This window comes from Carassius carassius, chromosome 28 (assembly GCF_963082965.1).
Source record: "Carassius carassius chromosome 28, fCarCar2.1, whole genome shotgun sequence".
Lineage (NCBI taxonomy): Eukaryota > Metazoa > Chordata > Actinopteri > Cypriniformes > Cyprinidae > Carassius > Carassius carassius.
The window spans coordinates 8,600,874-8,616,120 of NC_081782.1; the positions used below are offsets into that span (position 1 = coordinate 8,600,874).

General features: G+C 36.5%; 1 protein-coding gene across 1 annotated transcript; it reads right to left on the minus strand.

The window, feature by feature from the left end:
• Window positions 1-4,372: 4,372 nt before the first annotated feature.
• On the minus strand, window positions 4,373-6,022 carry LOC132108387 (olfactory receptor 52K1-like). Its single transcript, XM_059515094.1, has one exon. The coding sequence runs from the start codon at window positions 5,459-5,461 to the stop codon at window positions 4,511-4,513; it is 951 nt and encodes a 316-aa protein (XP_059371077.1). The 5' UTR covers window positions 5,462-6,022; the 3' UTR covers window positions 4,373-4,510.
• Window positions 6,023-15,247: the final 9,225 nt, after the last annotated feature.

The window sequence follows — 15,247 nt, forward strand, 5'->3', positions numbered from 1 at the left end:
GGTTGTGAGGAATCCGGATGGTGACGGTGAGAAGGCAGCAGGAGAGGATGGCACAGGAACTGCGGGGAATAGAGCTGAAGGTAAGTATTTGTGGCTGAGTGGAAGTGCGTAGAGTGGATGAGGTTCCAGGAAAACATGAACATCCAAAACGCAGACAACACTGAAGCCAAATAAACCAGGTAAGCGACATTTTTTTCTCTCTAAAAAGCTTTCTTCCAATTCTTGAAACCAGATGAAGCAAATGATTGTTATGTATTTTTCATAAGGGAAGATACTTGTGTTTTAAGAGCTTTACTACAATAAAAACACTTTATGATAAATTTGGGATCGAGGTGGTTTGGTTTTGTTGCCGAGAAATGTTGATCAGGGTCTGCAAATTCTTCCCTGTTTATCAAATCAGTTCTCTCTTCTCTTCAGTTCTCACATGCTTCCTCACTTTTTCCCTCATCTCCCTCACTCTCTTCCTCTTTTTCCCTCCCTTCCTCACATATGACTGACACTTCCTCACAAACATCCTAAAAACAACAGATATAAATAGCATTAGGGGTCAGGGATCACTCATTTATTGACTCATTTACCATTTCCATAGTAAAACAACTTCAGAAATTTTTCATTAGATGTACATTTAGAAACCCATAAATAGCCTACAATACAGTGATTAATACTATTGGAACACACAGACTTTCTACATAAAACTAATTTTATTTAACAGTTTGAACATAAAATAGAAAATGTTATCTTTTTCTAGCGATTATTACACAGATCCTATTTAAACTGAGCTGACCTAGACAATAAAGTCTCTGCATTCAATAATAAAATGCCTTTACCTGGAAATTGAGTGTTTAAGCTTGTCATTATAAATTGCTCTTGCACTCTTGTTCAGTGCTTTGACACAATCTGTATAATTAAAAGCACTATATAAATAAAGGTGATTGATAGTTGATCTTTTGTTTAATGGAATTAAATTGATGTGTAATTCCTTAAAATATTGGCAAGCAGTTCCAAATAAGAAAACACAGCCTTAAAATAGTCAATCTGCTTTTAGGGTTTTTTTTTTTTTGTTTTTTTTTTTTTTTTTTTACAAATCTCACCTGTACAAATTCTGGAGAGGTTCAGCAACTGTCCCCTCTCTCTGTCAGTGACTTCACAGCCTGCCTTTCCTACAGACCAGTTAGGACATAAAGTAGCAGTAATTAATTAAAAGAATAACATTTGACGAAGTATTTTAAGATAATTGGTGCAAAACAAATCTGATTTATTGTGAAAGGATAATTCTACTCCGCGAGCAGCACGTAGGCAACAAAAGACAGCAGAAACCAATAATTTGTTACGTCTCATTTAGCAGACGCTTTTATCCAAAGCGACAAGTAGGAGAGCATTTTACCCACTGAATCCGGCGTAACGTGACGAGGTCCACATGGGTTCTGTTGTCTTTTGACGTTACAGTAGGTTAAAGTCCACATGAAATCAAAATTGACTATATTTACTTTGTTCGCCTAAATTGATCGTTTTGTGCTGAACAATTCATCCATGCAAGTCAATCCACACAAAAAAAATTTTTGGCTTCATAATCTTTAATCAAAATCTGAAAATGCCCCTCCCGTAGGCTTGAGGAATTTGGTGTCTGCTTAATCCGTAACCACGCCCCTCCAAATGACAGTAGACAGGCTGCCTGTGTGTTTGCGAGCATTGACAGTGCGTGAAAGGAGAGATGGCGAGGAGGTGCATTTTTGGTTGTGGAACTCACGGAACACTTTTCCCTTTCCCTAAAATTCCCTCGTTACGGTCCAGATGGCTCGATTTTTTACATTTCGAGGAAGGAGGGATAACAGAGTGGTCACGGATGTGCTCGAAGCACTTCACGCGCAAATGCTTCAAAAATTCCTCCATTTTTTGAATTAAACACCTACTTATCTAGATCCAATCAGGTGCTAGTTGGAAAATAAGCCACGCCCACTGTTTTCCTCATTTATTATTCTGTTTCTCTCGGAAATACGTCACAACACTGGAGAAAAGTCGTTTGCAACTTCCCTTTCACGGGGACTTTAAATCATAACATGAAAACTTTATCGTGTGATTCGAGACGTCGCGACATACTGTAACATACTTACAGTGTGTGTTTGAAAAAAGGATGTAATCATCCACTGCTTTTTTTCTGGGGTGCATTTTATTCCAGGTGGCCTTATAGCAAAGTGAACGAAAATTTACAAGATCGACAAGAGATTTGAAGCTCATAGCAGACGCGCCTAAGATTTAATTTGTGGTGGCAAGTGGTGTCCCTCTACTTTAAAACAGTTTAAATAAACTTTAAATACCATTAAAGAAATTGTTGTTGCATTTTTGTATTCTGTAGGATAAAAACAATTTTTGCACTATTAATAATAACATTTTTGTATTAAAATACATATTTTATTGAGTTTGAGAGATTACTTTTGTATCAAAATATGCATGTTCCAGCCATATCTCAGAGAGATTTCATAGAATGTAATGGCAACAATATAACATTTTTAACACAAATAAAGTGGTTATATTGTGAATATAGATTTAATTCAACATGTACAATTCTATTAAATTGTTTTTAAAAATACATATTTTGTAATATTTAAGAAAAAAGTAGTGTCCCCCAAATTCATGTCTGTGGTGTTACATCAATGGACGTCGTCCCTTTAAGAAAAGGGGGAAATCTATTTGGACTACTTCCTGTGTGTAAAGGCCATTGCAGGTGCTGGTTGATCTGAGGGGTGCATGGTGAGTTCATTCTTTCTTATTAATTTTCTTAAAGTTAGCTAAATTCCTGACAATTTCATGTGTCTCACTTAATCACATAATTGTATCTCTCTTGTCAGGTATGGCAAGATTAACTGCTGCTGAAAAGCAGCGTCTTTATAGACAGCGCAGAGATGCAAACCCAGTTCGAAGAGCAGAGTTCCTTTAAAAGAAACAACAGACCTATTTAAAAAACATTCAGTGCAAAAAAAGACTGAGAATAGGAGATCTCCCAGAGAGGGGAAAAAGAGCAGCAAGGAAGCACTGGAGAATGTATAAAGCAGAGTACAGAGCAAGAAAGCACAGAGAGTCACAACAGGGCACCTTGACTCCACCAGACACACCATTAAGTTCAGATAGTCCAAGGAGGATACCCAGCACATCCAGGTTAGGTTTTAGGACAAATAAAAGGGATTGTTACTGTAAATCATATTTTGTATGTAAATAATTCAAATTATACTTAACCATTTGTAAGTGATGGCTTGTAACTTGTATTTTGATGTATTTCAGGCAAACAATCCATGAAAAAAAGAAAATGCACAGAGAGAGAAGGCAATGTTACCGACAACTGAAAAAACTGCAACATAAACTTGAAATGGAGAAAAAAAGCTGCAAAGTACAAAACAAAATGTGCCCGTCTAAAGAAGAAAATGCTGAAAAAGAATCCTCATAGCCCTCACTGTGAGAAACATTGTTTATGTAGTGTTTTAATAATTTTTTTATTCAGTTTTTCTCTAAATGTTCTTTTATCAGAGAAGATAGTTCTTGTAATCTTACTCATGATGAATTTCAGTATTTTGCTCAATAAACTTTAAATTGTTAAACCTTTTATGCAATATTATGTCTGTGGTGTTATATTATTTCTGTGGTGTTACTTCAAAAAGTATCTGAAATTTCTTTCCTTCAGAGCCATTTGATCATATAATTTAATGTTTTTAGACTGTAAAGTGGTTTTAATATTTTAGAATAAAGACTATAAAAGTAGCACAGACCATTTTTCCTGCCTTTTTTTATGTATATACACATTTTAAAAAAACGAAACAATTCTTCTTTGGCAAAATTAGGGGCCAAGATGAACAGTTAAACATTTCTTTTGAAAAATTAAATTTAAATGATCAATGCAACTGAGTCCTTACAGTAATTTATGTATTTATTAATTATTACATAAGTGGTTGTTTCACCAGTGTTTGATTCAAATTATTTAAAAATCTAAATTTTATTAAGCTTCAATTTTAATGGATATATAATATTAAACTAATTTTAAATGCATAGCAATACATTTTATTAAAAGAAAACAAACAAGCATTTTTTTAATTTCTGCCCCTCATTTGCCACCCCAATTGAAAAATGACCCGAATGTTAGTTCACTCAAATCTAAGTAACAAATCAGAAAACACTGCCAGAAATATTCACGCTGGATCCAATGAATAAATAAATTAAAAAAATAGATAAATTAAATAGCAGGGGCCGGAATCACCTGTTTCTAAAAGTGCGGGTTGCTACGCCCCTGGTACTATCTACAACTTATATGCAATAAATAAAATAAAATAGAAATAGGGCAATAAAATATATTTACTGAAGAAAAAAAATTGTACACCAGGGAAAATCTTCACTATTTCACAAACATGTCTTCTCATTATGATTAAGAAAAGCCAGAATTACAATTTATATAAATAGATACACAGGGCAAAGTGTAAACAATGGACTCTATTGTATTAAAGCAATTAAAAAAAAAATTAGTGCATCATATCTGCATGTTCACTTTCCTATCCCTAATTTTTTTCTTCAATGCATCTTTGATGTCTTTGGTTCTGAAGCAGTAAATCATTGGATTGACAACAGGTGGGAGAAGACTGTACCACATGATTAACATAACACGAATGCCAGGTGATATCGCTATTGTCACATCATGCACATAAACAACACATCTGGGCACATAGTACAGACAAATGATGAGAAGTTGAGGAGTGCAAGTTGAGAACGTTTTATAACGGGCCTGAACATCTGTGATTTTGAAAACAGACGTGATAATAGCGATAAATGAAAATATAATAAAAATCAAAGGGCCCAAAAGAACAAACATGGCACCTGAAAATGAAACAAACATTTTGTGCCTTACATCACCACAGGACAGTTTAATTATCAAATTGTGGTCACAGTAATTTTGGGTTATTACATTAGAATCACAGTAGGGCTCATTGAAGGCATGATATACAATGAATGTCAGCCATGATATACAGATGATCCAAATCACTGCACATGCCAATAAAATAGTCTTATTTGTAATAAGGACACAGTATCTCAGTGGGTTACACACTGCAACAAACCGATCAATGGCCATTAACAGCATTAGGAAAGAGTTAATAGACCCTAAGCAGTGAACAAAAAACATCTGCACAAAGCAGCTATAAAATGGTATCTCACTGCTATTGAAAAAGTATTTTGCAATGGCTTTAGGCAGCGTGGCAGTTCCAAAAGCAAGATCAGACACTGCAAGATTACAGAAGATTAAATAGGTGGGTTTCTGAAGGCTTCTTTCATGAGCAATAAATGAAATGATAAAGAGATTTCCTCCTGCTAGTGTCAAGTAGACAAAGAACAAAAGGGTTCCCACGGCTCCATAATACTGTGGATGCAGTCCTGGAAATCCCAGCAGGTAGAATTCAGTAAAGACAGTGACATTTGTGGGAGTCATGACTCTAGAATGACTTTGGAGTTCTCTAAAGCAAATTCATTGAAATATAAAAATAATTTTTAAAAGCAATGACAAGTACACAAGCATTTCACTGTCAGCACAAAATAAAACATGTAAAAGTTTACATTTCAACATCTGAAACAATTGCTGTTGTTATAAAATTCTTCACAGATTATGTTGATAATCTAACATTCACATATATTGCCTCCATGGAAACTATTCTGATATAATGAGCATGATCTATGAAAATTGCATTATTTCGAGTTTGATGGAGAAGATTCACAATAACTAATCATATTAATCCACAAACAAGAAATGCCTTTCTCTCTGTTTGTCCATCTAAAAGTGCTATACACAGTAACTGTTTATCAAGACTAATATAGACTAAAGGCACCTCCCACAAATTGAAGTGTTGTTTGAAGTTTCTGCTGTCTCATTAATTCATAATTACCTTATGAACAGTACAGTTTCTTTGACAGTAACAGTCCAGCCATCAGTGTTGTCTCGAAACTTGAATTTGTTACTCCAGCAATTGGACCAATCATACACACAACTATTTGTTATATACTGTATTGTTTATATACCAAAGGGCCAACTATGAGGGTCTATGGTCCCTTCCCCCAGAAATGCAACTAACACCTCAAAAGGGCAGAACAGGCCTCTGGTTTCATGGCAACCACAGACAAACCATCTGATAACACTAGTGTCACGATCATCAGCTGGAGTCCACTCAGGATTCTTGAATTTGGTGTACATTTCCATTCCCAACTTCATTTCCCATAATCCCGTCTTTGGGGCTAATCACCACCAGGTGTTCCACATTACCACTCCCCTATATATACTGTGTTTGGACTGTCTTGTTTAGCCCCATCTAGCATTTCTGAGCATTTTTCCTAGTATTTGTTCCTTCCGTGTCTGACTTTGGATTGTGAAAAACCGCCTTTGGTTCTCTGCCTCCTGTTCTGACCTCTGCCTGGTACTGTCACTGATTTTGGATATCCCTTTACAGATTTGAAGCTGTTGTTGGATAACTGCCTGTTTGACCACTCTATGTAAACTACTGCATATGGATCCAAACGTCTCTGACTCCATGTTACAACTAGTATATTGCACAAAGAAATGTGGGCATAGCAAACTCTTACTCAAGTCTCTCTAAAACATACTCATAATTCATAGGAAACTCTTTATTTTGAATGAACACACATATACTGTACTTCAGGTCACTGTGCATTTTGTTACTTTTCTTGTATATTGTTTTTTGTATTGTATACTATTTTATGCATGCTTACCTTCATGAAAAATAAGTTTATTCAAGTGTACTATTAGTATACTTCTTTAAAACTAAAAATAGGAAAGTATGCTTTTAGTTGACTTTTTATGTACTTCTCAGAAATGTGCTTTATGTACTCCTCATAAATATAATTAAAATGACATTTAAGTATACTTGACTTATACTTACAAAAATTCTAAATATATTTGAACTATACCTTTAGAATCCGTGTTTTCATTATTACACAGTAGAGGGCGCTAGTACACATCTTCTGTACAGACTTTCCATAAAAACACAAGTGAAAAAGAAAAAAAAAAACACCAGATACTTACACATGTAACACAATCATCTGACATGAAACAGCATCAAAACTGTAAAGTTATGGAATAAAATGACAGATGAAGAGGTAATAATTACAGTCAAGCTTTGGGGTGTTACTCGACTCCATCTACATTTTAATCATCATTCTTAATCCAATTCATAGTCTTTTTTCAGCTTTTTGTTCAAAATGTTATTTTTTATTTTTTATGAAACACATTAAAAGTGTTTAAAAAATAATATATGAAGCTAGAATAAAATGTTTTTGTTTACAAGCAGATACCCTGTTCCAGTGCTTAACTTGTAAATTGCGAGGTCCCGGAACAAAACGGGGTAACGGATCCGGCATGTGATTACAGAAGGGAGAGGTAACGGAGCATTCAAGCAATCACATTGGTGGACCAGTTTAGGTGATTAAGAACGTCCTAGGCTGTTTCGCGCTGATGGATTACACCCCAGCAGAATCGGAGCGGAGCTGCTCTCTGACAACATCTCCAGGACACTTCGCTCCATGTGACTAGTAAGACAATTCTCTAATAACTATTATGATGACTTTTGTTCCACCCTCTTAAATGATAAAAGTACTTGTGCTGTAAAAACTATTAAGACTGTGTCTGTTCCCCGAATAGTGAGGTCAAAATATAATGTAGGATCTAGAAAAAATCTTATCGTAATTAAACCAGAAAAATGTAAAGTAAATGAACAAAAACAATTTTTAAAGTTTGGGCTCATAAATATTAGATCACTCACACCCAAAGCAGTTATTGTAAATGAAATGATCACAGAAAATAGTTTTGATGTACTCTGCTTGACTGAAACCTGGCTAAAACCAAATGATTATTTTGGTCTAAATGAGTCTACTCCACCAAACTACTGTTATAAGCATGAGCCCCGTCAGACTGGTCGTGGAGGAGGTGTTGCAACAATATATAGTGATATTCTCAATGTTACCCAGAAAACAGGATACAGGTTTAACTCTTTTGAAATACTTCTGCTAAATGTTACACTGTCAGACATGCAAAAGAAATCTAATGTATCTCTTGCTCTGCTACTGTGTATAGACCACCAGGGCCGTATACAGAATTCCTAAAAGAATTTGCAGATTTCCTCTCAGACCTTCTAGTTACAGTTGATAAGGCGCTAATCATGGGAGATTTTAATATTCACGTTGATAATGCAAATGATACATTAGGACTTGCGTTTACTGACCTAATAAACTCCTTTGGAGTCAAGCAAAATGTCACCGGGCCCACTCATCGTTTTAATCATACACTAGATCTAATTATATCGCATGGAATTGATCTTACTGCTATAGATATTGTACCCCAAAGTGATGATATTACAGACCATTTCCTTGTATCATGCATGCTGCGTATAACTGATATTAACTATATGTCTCAGCGTTACCGTCTGGGCAGAACTATTGTTCCAGCCACCAAAGACAGATTTGCAAATAACCTGCCTGATCTATCTCAACTGCTATTTGTACCCAAAAATACACATGAATTAGACGAAATTACTGACAACATGGGCACTATTTTCTCTAATACATTAGAAGCTGTTGCCCCCATCAAATTGAAAAAGGTTAGAGAAAAACGTACTGTGCCATGGTATAACAGTAATACTCACTCTCTCAAGAAAGTAACTCGTAGTCTTGAACGCAAATGGAGAAAAACTAACTTGGAAGTTTTTTAAATTGCATGGAAAAACAGTATGTCCAGGTATAGACAGGCTCTAAAAACTGCTAGGGCAGAGCATATCCACAAACTCATTGAAAATAACCAAAACAATCCAAGGTTTTTATTTAGCACAGTGGCTAAATTAACAAATTACCAGACGCCACCTGATTCAAATATTCCACCAACGTTAAATAGTAATGACTTTATGAATTTCTTCACTGATAAAATAGATAACATTAGAAATACAATAGCGAATGTAGATTCTACAGCGTCTAACACTTCAGTTTCATCCATCGCACCCAAAGATAAACTGCAGTGCTTTACAAATATAGGACAGGAAGAGCTAAATAAACTTATCACTGTATCTAAACCAACAACATGTTTATTAGATCCTGTACCCACTAAATTACTAAAAGAGCTGTTACCTGTAGCCGAAGTACCGCTTCTCAATATCATTAACTCGTTGTTATCTTTAGGTCACGTCCCAAAACCATTCAAGCTGGCGGTTGTCAAGCCTCTTATTAAGAAACCAGAACTAGATCCTAGTGTACTGGCAAATTATAGGCCTATTTCAAATCTTCCATTTATGTCTAAAATTTTAGAAAAAGTTGTGTCTGCTCAATTGAGCACCTTCCTGCATAAAAATGATCTGTATGAAGAATTTCAGTCAGGTTTTAGGCCCCACCATAGCACAGAAACTGCACTTGTTAAAATTACAAATGACCTGCTTCTTGCGTCAGATCAAGGCTGCATCTCATTTCTAGTCTTACTTGATCTTAGTGCTGCGTTCGACACCATAGATCATGACATATTCATAGATCAATTACAAAACTATACAGGTATTCAAGGGCAGGCTCTAAGATGGTTTAGATCCTACCTGTCCGATCGCTACCATTTTGTTTACTTAAATGGGGTGTCATCTCATTTATCATCAGTAAAATATGGAGTGCCACAAGGATCCGTCCTAGGTCCCCTTCTATTTTCAATATACATGTTGCCCCTTGGTAATATTATTAGAAAATACGGAATTAGCTTCCACTGTTATGCTGATGATACTCAGCTATATATCTCAACGAGACCAGATGAAACTTCCCAATTATCTAAGCTAACAGAGTGTGTTAAAAATGTAAAAGATTGGATGACAAATAATTTTCTCCAATTAAATTCGGATAAGACAGAGATATTAATTATTGGACCAAAAAACACCACACAGAATCTTGTAGATTACAATCTGCAACTAGACGGATGTACTGTTACTTCCTCTACAGTCAGAAATCTGGGTGTTATATTGGACAGCAATTTGTCTTTTGAAAATCATATTTCCAATGTTACAAAAACCGCATTCTTCCATCTTAGAAACATTGCCAAGCTACGAAACATGTTATCTGTTTCTGATGCAGAAAAGCTAGTTCATGCTTTCATGACCTCTAGACTGGACTATTGTAATGGACTTCTAGGTGGTTGTCCTGCTTCGTCAATAAACAAGCTACAGGTAGTCCAAAATGCAGCAGCTAGAGTCCTTACCAGGTCAAGAAAATATGATCATATTACCCCAATTTTACAGTCTCTGCACTGGCTACCTATTAAGTTCCGTATCAGTTACAAATTATCATTACTTACCTATAAGGCCCTAAATGGTTTAGCTCCTGCGTACCTAACTAGCCTTCTACCACGCTACAACCCATCACGCACCCTAAGGTCACAAAACGCTGGACTTTTGGTAGTTCCTAGGACAGCAAAGTCCACTAAAGGAGGTAGAGCTTTTTCACATTTGGCTCCCAAACTCTGGAATAGCCTTCCTGATAATGTTCGGGGTTCAGACACACTCTCTCTGTTTAAATCTAGATTAAAAATGCATCTCTTTCGCCAAGCATTCGAATAATGTATCTCTTAAATTGTGAGTGTAGTTGCATCTGCATTTTTATTCTTTAGCTTGGGTTAAACTAATTTTACTTTGTTGGATCAGCAGCTATGCTAATGATGTCTCTATTTTGTTTCTATGTTTTGCCACGGGATGTAACTAGGATTTACACAAGCTCCAGTCTGGATCCAGAACACCTGAGAAGAGATGATGCTGACCCTCAGAGGACCCCAGATGATGCTAACCTTGAATCAACAAACAGAACTAACAATTATTGCTACATGTGTGACTGCATCCTATAATTACTATTAATTAATAATATTGATAGTTCATCATCTAGCTGACTACGTCTTGTATTATTATTATTTTTTTTTTTTTCTAAAATCCTGTCAAACGTGCACAAACTACTAGCTACTACTAAATATTGTAGAAACATAATTTTCTGTAAAGTTGCTTTGTAACGATTTGTATTGTAAAAAGCGCTATACAAATAAACTTGAATTAAATTGAATTGAATTGAATGTGAAACAGATGCTTTTAGGGTCTGTAACGCCAAGAATAACATGGAAATGCCATGCAATTTTAAAACATCAAATTCCAGGCCTAAAAAAATTTTTTGAAGAAGTAGTCTCTTACAAATCTCTGTATAATATGTCATATTTAGTAAGGTCCTAAATTTAGCGGGGGAGTGTGTGTAGCTATATCGAATGGTTTCAATGATTATCAAAGCTTTCAAGCTCATAATGAGGGAAATCATGTATTTTTTCAACATATCATATAGGTTTGAATAATAAAATAAATCCACACAAACTATAGGTTTAAATCAGTCATTCGAAATCAGCTTCTCATCAGCGCATCTTGTCTTCACTACAGCAACCTGCTGCACGCTGCGATACAGGACTTTCACTCACATTTCGGGACAGTCGACAGAACTTGACTAATCGGGTCATTGTTACATTTTCACAAAAAAAATATAATTTGCACTACTTTAAGTATTTTAAGGAATACTTGCGCGCTCCAAAGGCTGTATTATGTGCCCTCACAGTCATATCTTATTTGTGCATATAAAGCCGCCTCGCAAGTATTATGTAAGAGTTATTTTTCATAGTTTGTTGAGTTTAAGCAAGCATATACACTCACAATATGACACACAAACAGTTATTTGTCTCTCTGAGAGTTCTGTCTCCTGCATGTTTGGATTGGAGGCGGGTGAAGTGACGAGGTTTCGCTGAGAGCTTGAAGATCCAGTGTTACGTAGATCTTACTGACAATCTCTTTTTAATACTTATCATTTGTTAAATATTTGCAAAACCCCCCGATATAAAAGAAGTCTGGATAGTTTTTTTCACGGCACATCTGACAGGGTAAGGGTATGGCAACTGTTATTCTCTGCTATAGAGCCCTGCACGGGTCTTAAATTTAGGCCCTTTAGCCCGGACCGTGTCCGACATCAGAATTACCGGCCCAATCACGTCTTTTTTCCTCCTCTCTAAACAGCTTTTACTAGCATTAAAATAGTCCAGTTTTATGTAATATCAAGGGATTGTTATTTTGTTTAATTTTTATTAAGGTTAAGGTTCATTTGTGGCTGTGATCTGCCTTTATTTGTATGCAGTCACAAATCAACAAATGTTGCGCTTTTGTAGAATGGGGAAAAACAACATGATGTGCTTTCTGCCCTGTCATCTTTAACAGGAGAACAAAAATAAACTGACTCTCAGCGAAAACATGCCTCACAGACATGATAAATAAATCTATAGAAAGCTTTAAATGACTACTTAACGAAATAAAACAAATCGAAAACAAAAACTCTTTCATTATAATCATAATCCATAAAAATGCACTTCTCTCCAAAGGCGAGTCTAATGGAGAAGGGCGAGTCAGGATTGGCAATCCATCCTTGTGACACAGAATCAGAAAACACTAGTAAATAATTCAAATATCTCCGTGCTATTTCCCCCTGTCACATTTATGGTAGTATGGTAGTTCTTTTGCATGGATTTGAAAGCAGAACTGTTCAACTGTTGACGGCACGCACTGCTGCTGTGTGAAATGAAACACAGTCGAGTCGCTCTTCACAGGCGTGGTAGCACGGTCTTGTGTTATTTCCACCAGCGCGGCAATTATTATTATTTTTCCATCACTAACTGATGTATGTATAAAATATAAAAACAAGGAGAAACCTAAGACCCGACCGGTTTCTGAACTATGTGAAAATGTGACCGAAGCCGACCCGAGTGGCGTAAAAAGGAGGAGGGGGGTCCGCCAAATGTAAAATGCCATTTGTAAACTATCAGTGTACCTATAAGTTTACTTTTAGTATGATTGCTGTAAAAACTACAAACATATAGGTAAACTAGTAGTGTACTCAATGTTTGCTACTGTTATACTTAAAGGATACTTAAAAGTATACTTTTATGTACTAGAAAGTGGGACACTTTAGTGCCAATGAGTATTGAAACAATACACTTAAAAGTATACTACTAGAACACTGATATTTGTATAAAGCTACATAAAGTATTGCTTAAAAATATACTTGAACTTAACTTAAGGATACTTAGTAAAATAGACTTGAATTATACTACTTTTTTGTAAGGGTATGATAAAGCCACTCCTTCATGTAATCTTACGTATATGTAATCTTACCATTTTTAGTAACTATGAATTTTTCTTCTGATTATCTAAACGAGAGTGTACATTATATGTTGGTACATAGGCAATATATTAGTGTTCTAAGAATCTTTAGTAATTTTGCATCAACACCCAATCGAGTCCATATGCAAATTATTACCATGCTCTCAGACAAAGGGCCGTAAAACTCTCCAGTACCTCCAACTTGGAATTTCAGCCTTTCTCATTGGACAAGCCCATACCGAGAGGTGTGAATCTTCTCAGACTTTAAAGGCCTCACATCAGTCACTTGCCTTTAGTTGGTGGTTCTGTTATGGTGTACTCACACTAGGCACGGTTGCCATGAACCGGGCCCGAGTACGATTGTCCCCCCTCCCCACTCCCCCTCTGGCCTGCACTCACATAGGAGGGTTTCAGCATTCATGCCGGAGCACGCTTACGTCATTATGGTGCGCGACGGTTTCGGGATAAACAGGAAGAGCGGCGCTCTCTGAACACAATGGAGTCCATCGCTCTGTTTTCTTTGTGGATAAGTTTGTGTCGTTTGGTCCACAGCCCTCTCACAGCCTGTTGTTAAACAGATGTGTCGCCTTAGTGGCACGAAAATTTTCACGTAATCGTGCTGCTCGTATGAGGAGGATTGCAAGGTACCAGCTGAAGTGCAGCAAGGACTTTGCAGCTGCACTTTTGGAGCGTTGCAAAACCGTGACGCCACGCGTCCTGTTCAGTGCTCCAGCACGGTTAGCGCTCACACTGCATGCGAACCGCGCCCGAGTCCAACTAAACCGTGCTTTGGCCCACCTCTTCCAAGCGGGCCAGGGCCGGCTAATCGAGCCGCGCCCGGGCACGGTACGGAGCACTCACACTAGTCAAACGAACCGCGCTTTGGTGGTCAAACGCACTCGGGCACGGTTCAAACCGGCTAGTGTGAGTACACCCTTAGATTCTGAGAAAATGGGGATGCTGATCTAGTCTTTTAAGGCAACCGTAAGTTCCTGCCAGGCCTCTGCCTTGGCTTTCCATTCACCAAAGATCCTAGGATTTCACCTGATGTCTCTCTCAGCTCTTTTCACTTTCCACTGGAAATAAATACCCGACCACCACCAGAGATGTATAAAGTACTAGAGACCCAGACTTGAGTAAAAGTACAAGTGCTCTATCAAAAAAATGACTTGAGTAGAAGTTGAAGTGCTCTTTAAGCACCAGACTTAAGTAGAAGTACTAAAGTATTAAAAAAATTTTGTACTTAAGTATTGCAAGTAGTCTATTTGAAAATTTACTACTCAAGTACTGAAAGTAAAAGTACAAGTATTGTGTTATGTAGTTATTAAAGAAAGTAGTCAAAAGTTTGAACATATTGTTTTTACTATTTCAAATTATTAACCTAAAGGACAATCACAATTCCTTTGACTGTAACTTTTTGTAAACAAAAAACAGATTAAAGGGTTAGTTCGCCAAATTTGCAAAATTATGTCATTAATAACTTACCCTCATGTTGTTTCAAACCCGTAAGGCCTTATTTTTGGAACACAGTTTAAGATATTTTAGATTTAGTCAGAGAGCTCTCAGTCCCTCCATTGAAGCTGTGTGTACGGTCTACTGTTCATGTCCAGAAAGGTGAGAAAAACATCATCAAAGTAGTCCATGTGACATCAGAGGGTCAGCAGACTCTATTGATTTTTTGAAGCATCGAAAATACATTTTGGTCCAAAAATAGCAAAATCTACGACTTTATTCAGCATTGTATTCTCTTCTGTGTCTGTTGTAAGACAGTTCAAAACAAAGCAGTTTATGATATCCGGTTCACGAACGAATCATTCGATGTAACCGGATCTTTTTGAAACAGTTCACCAAATCGAACTGAATCATTTTAAACGGTTCGCGTCTCCAATACGCATTAATCCACAAATGACTTAAGCTATTAACTTGTTTAATGTGGCTGACACTCCCTGTGAGTTAAAACAAACCAATATCCCGGAGTAATTCATTTACTCAAACAGTACACTGACTGAACTGATGTGAAGAGA

What these genes read in the sequence shown, in the direction of transcription:
- LOC132108387 (XM_059515094.1), bottom strand. Translation starts at nt 5,461, where the DNA reads ATGACTCCCACAAATGTCACTGTCTTTACTGAATTCTACCTGCTGGGA.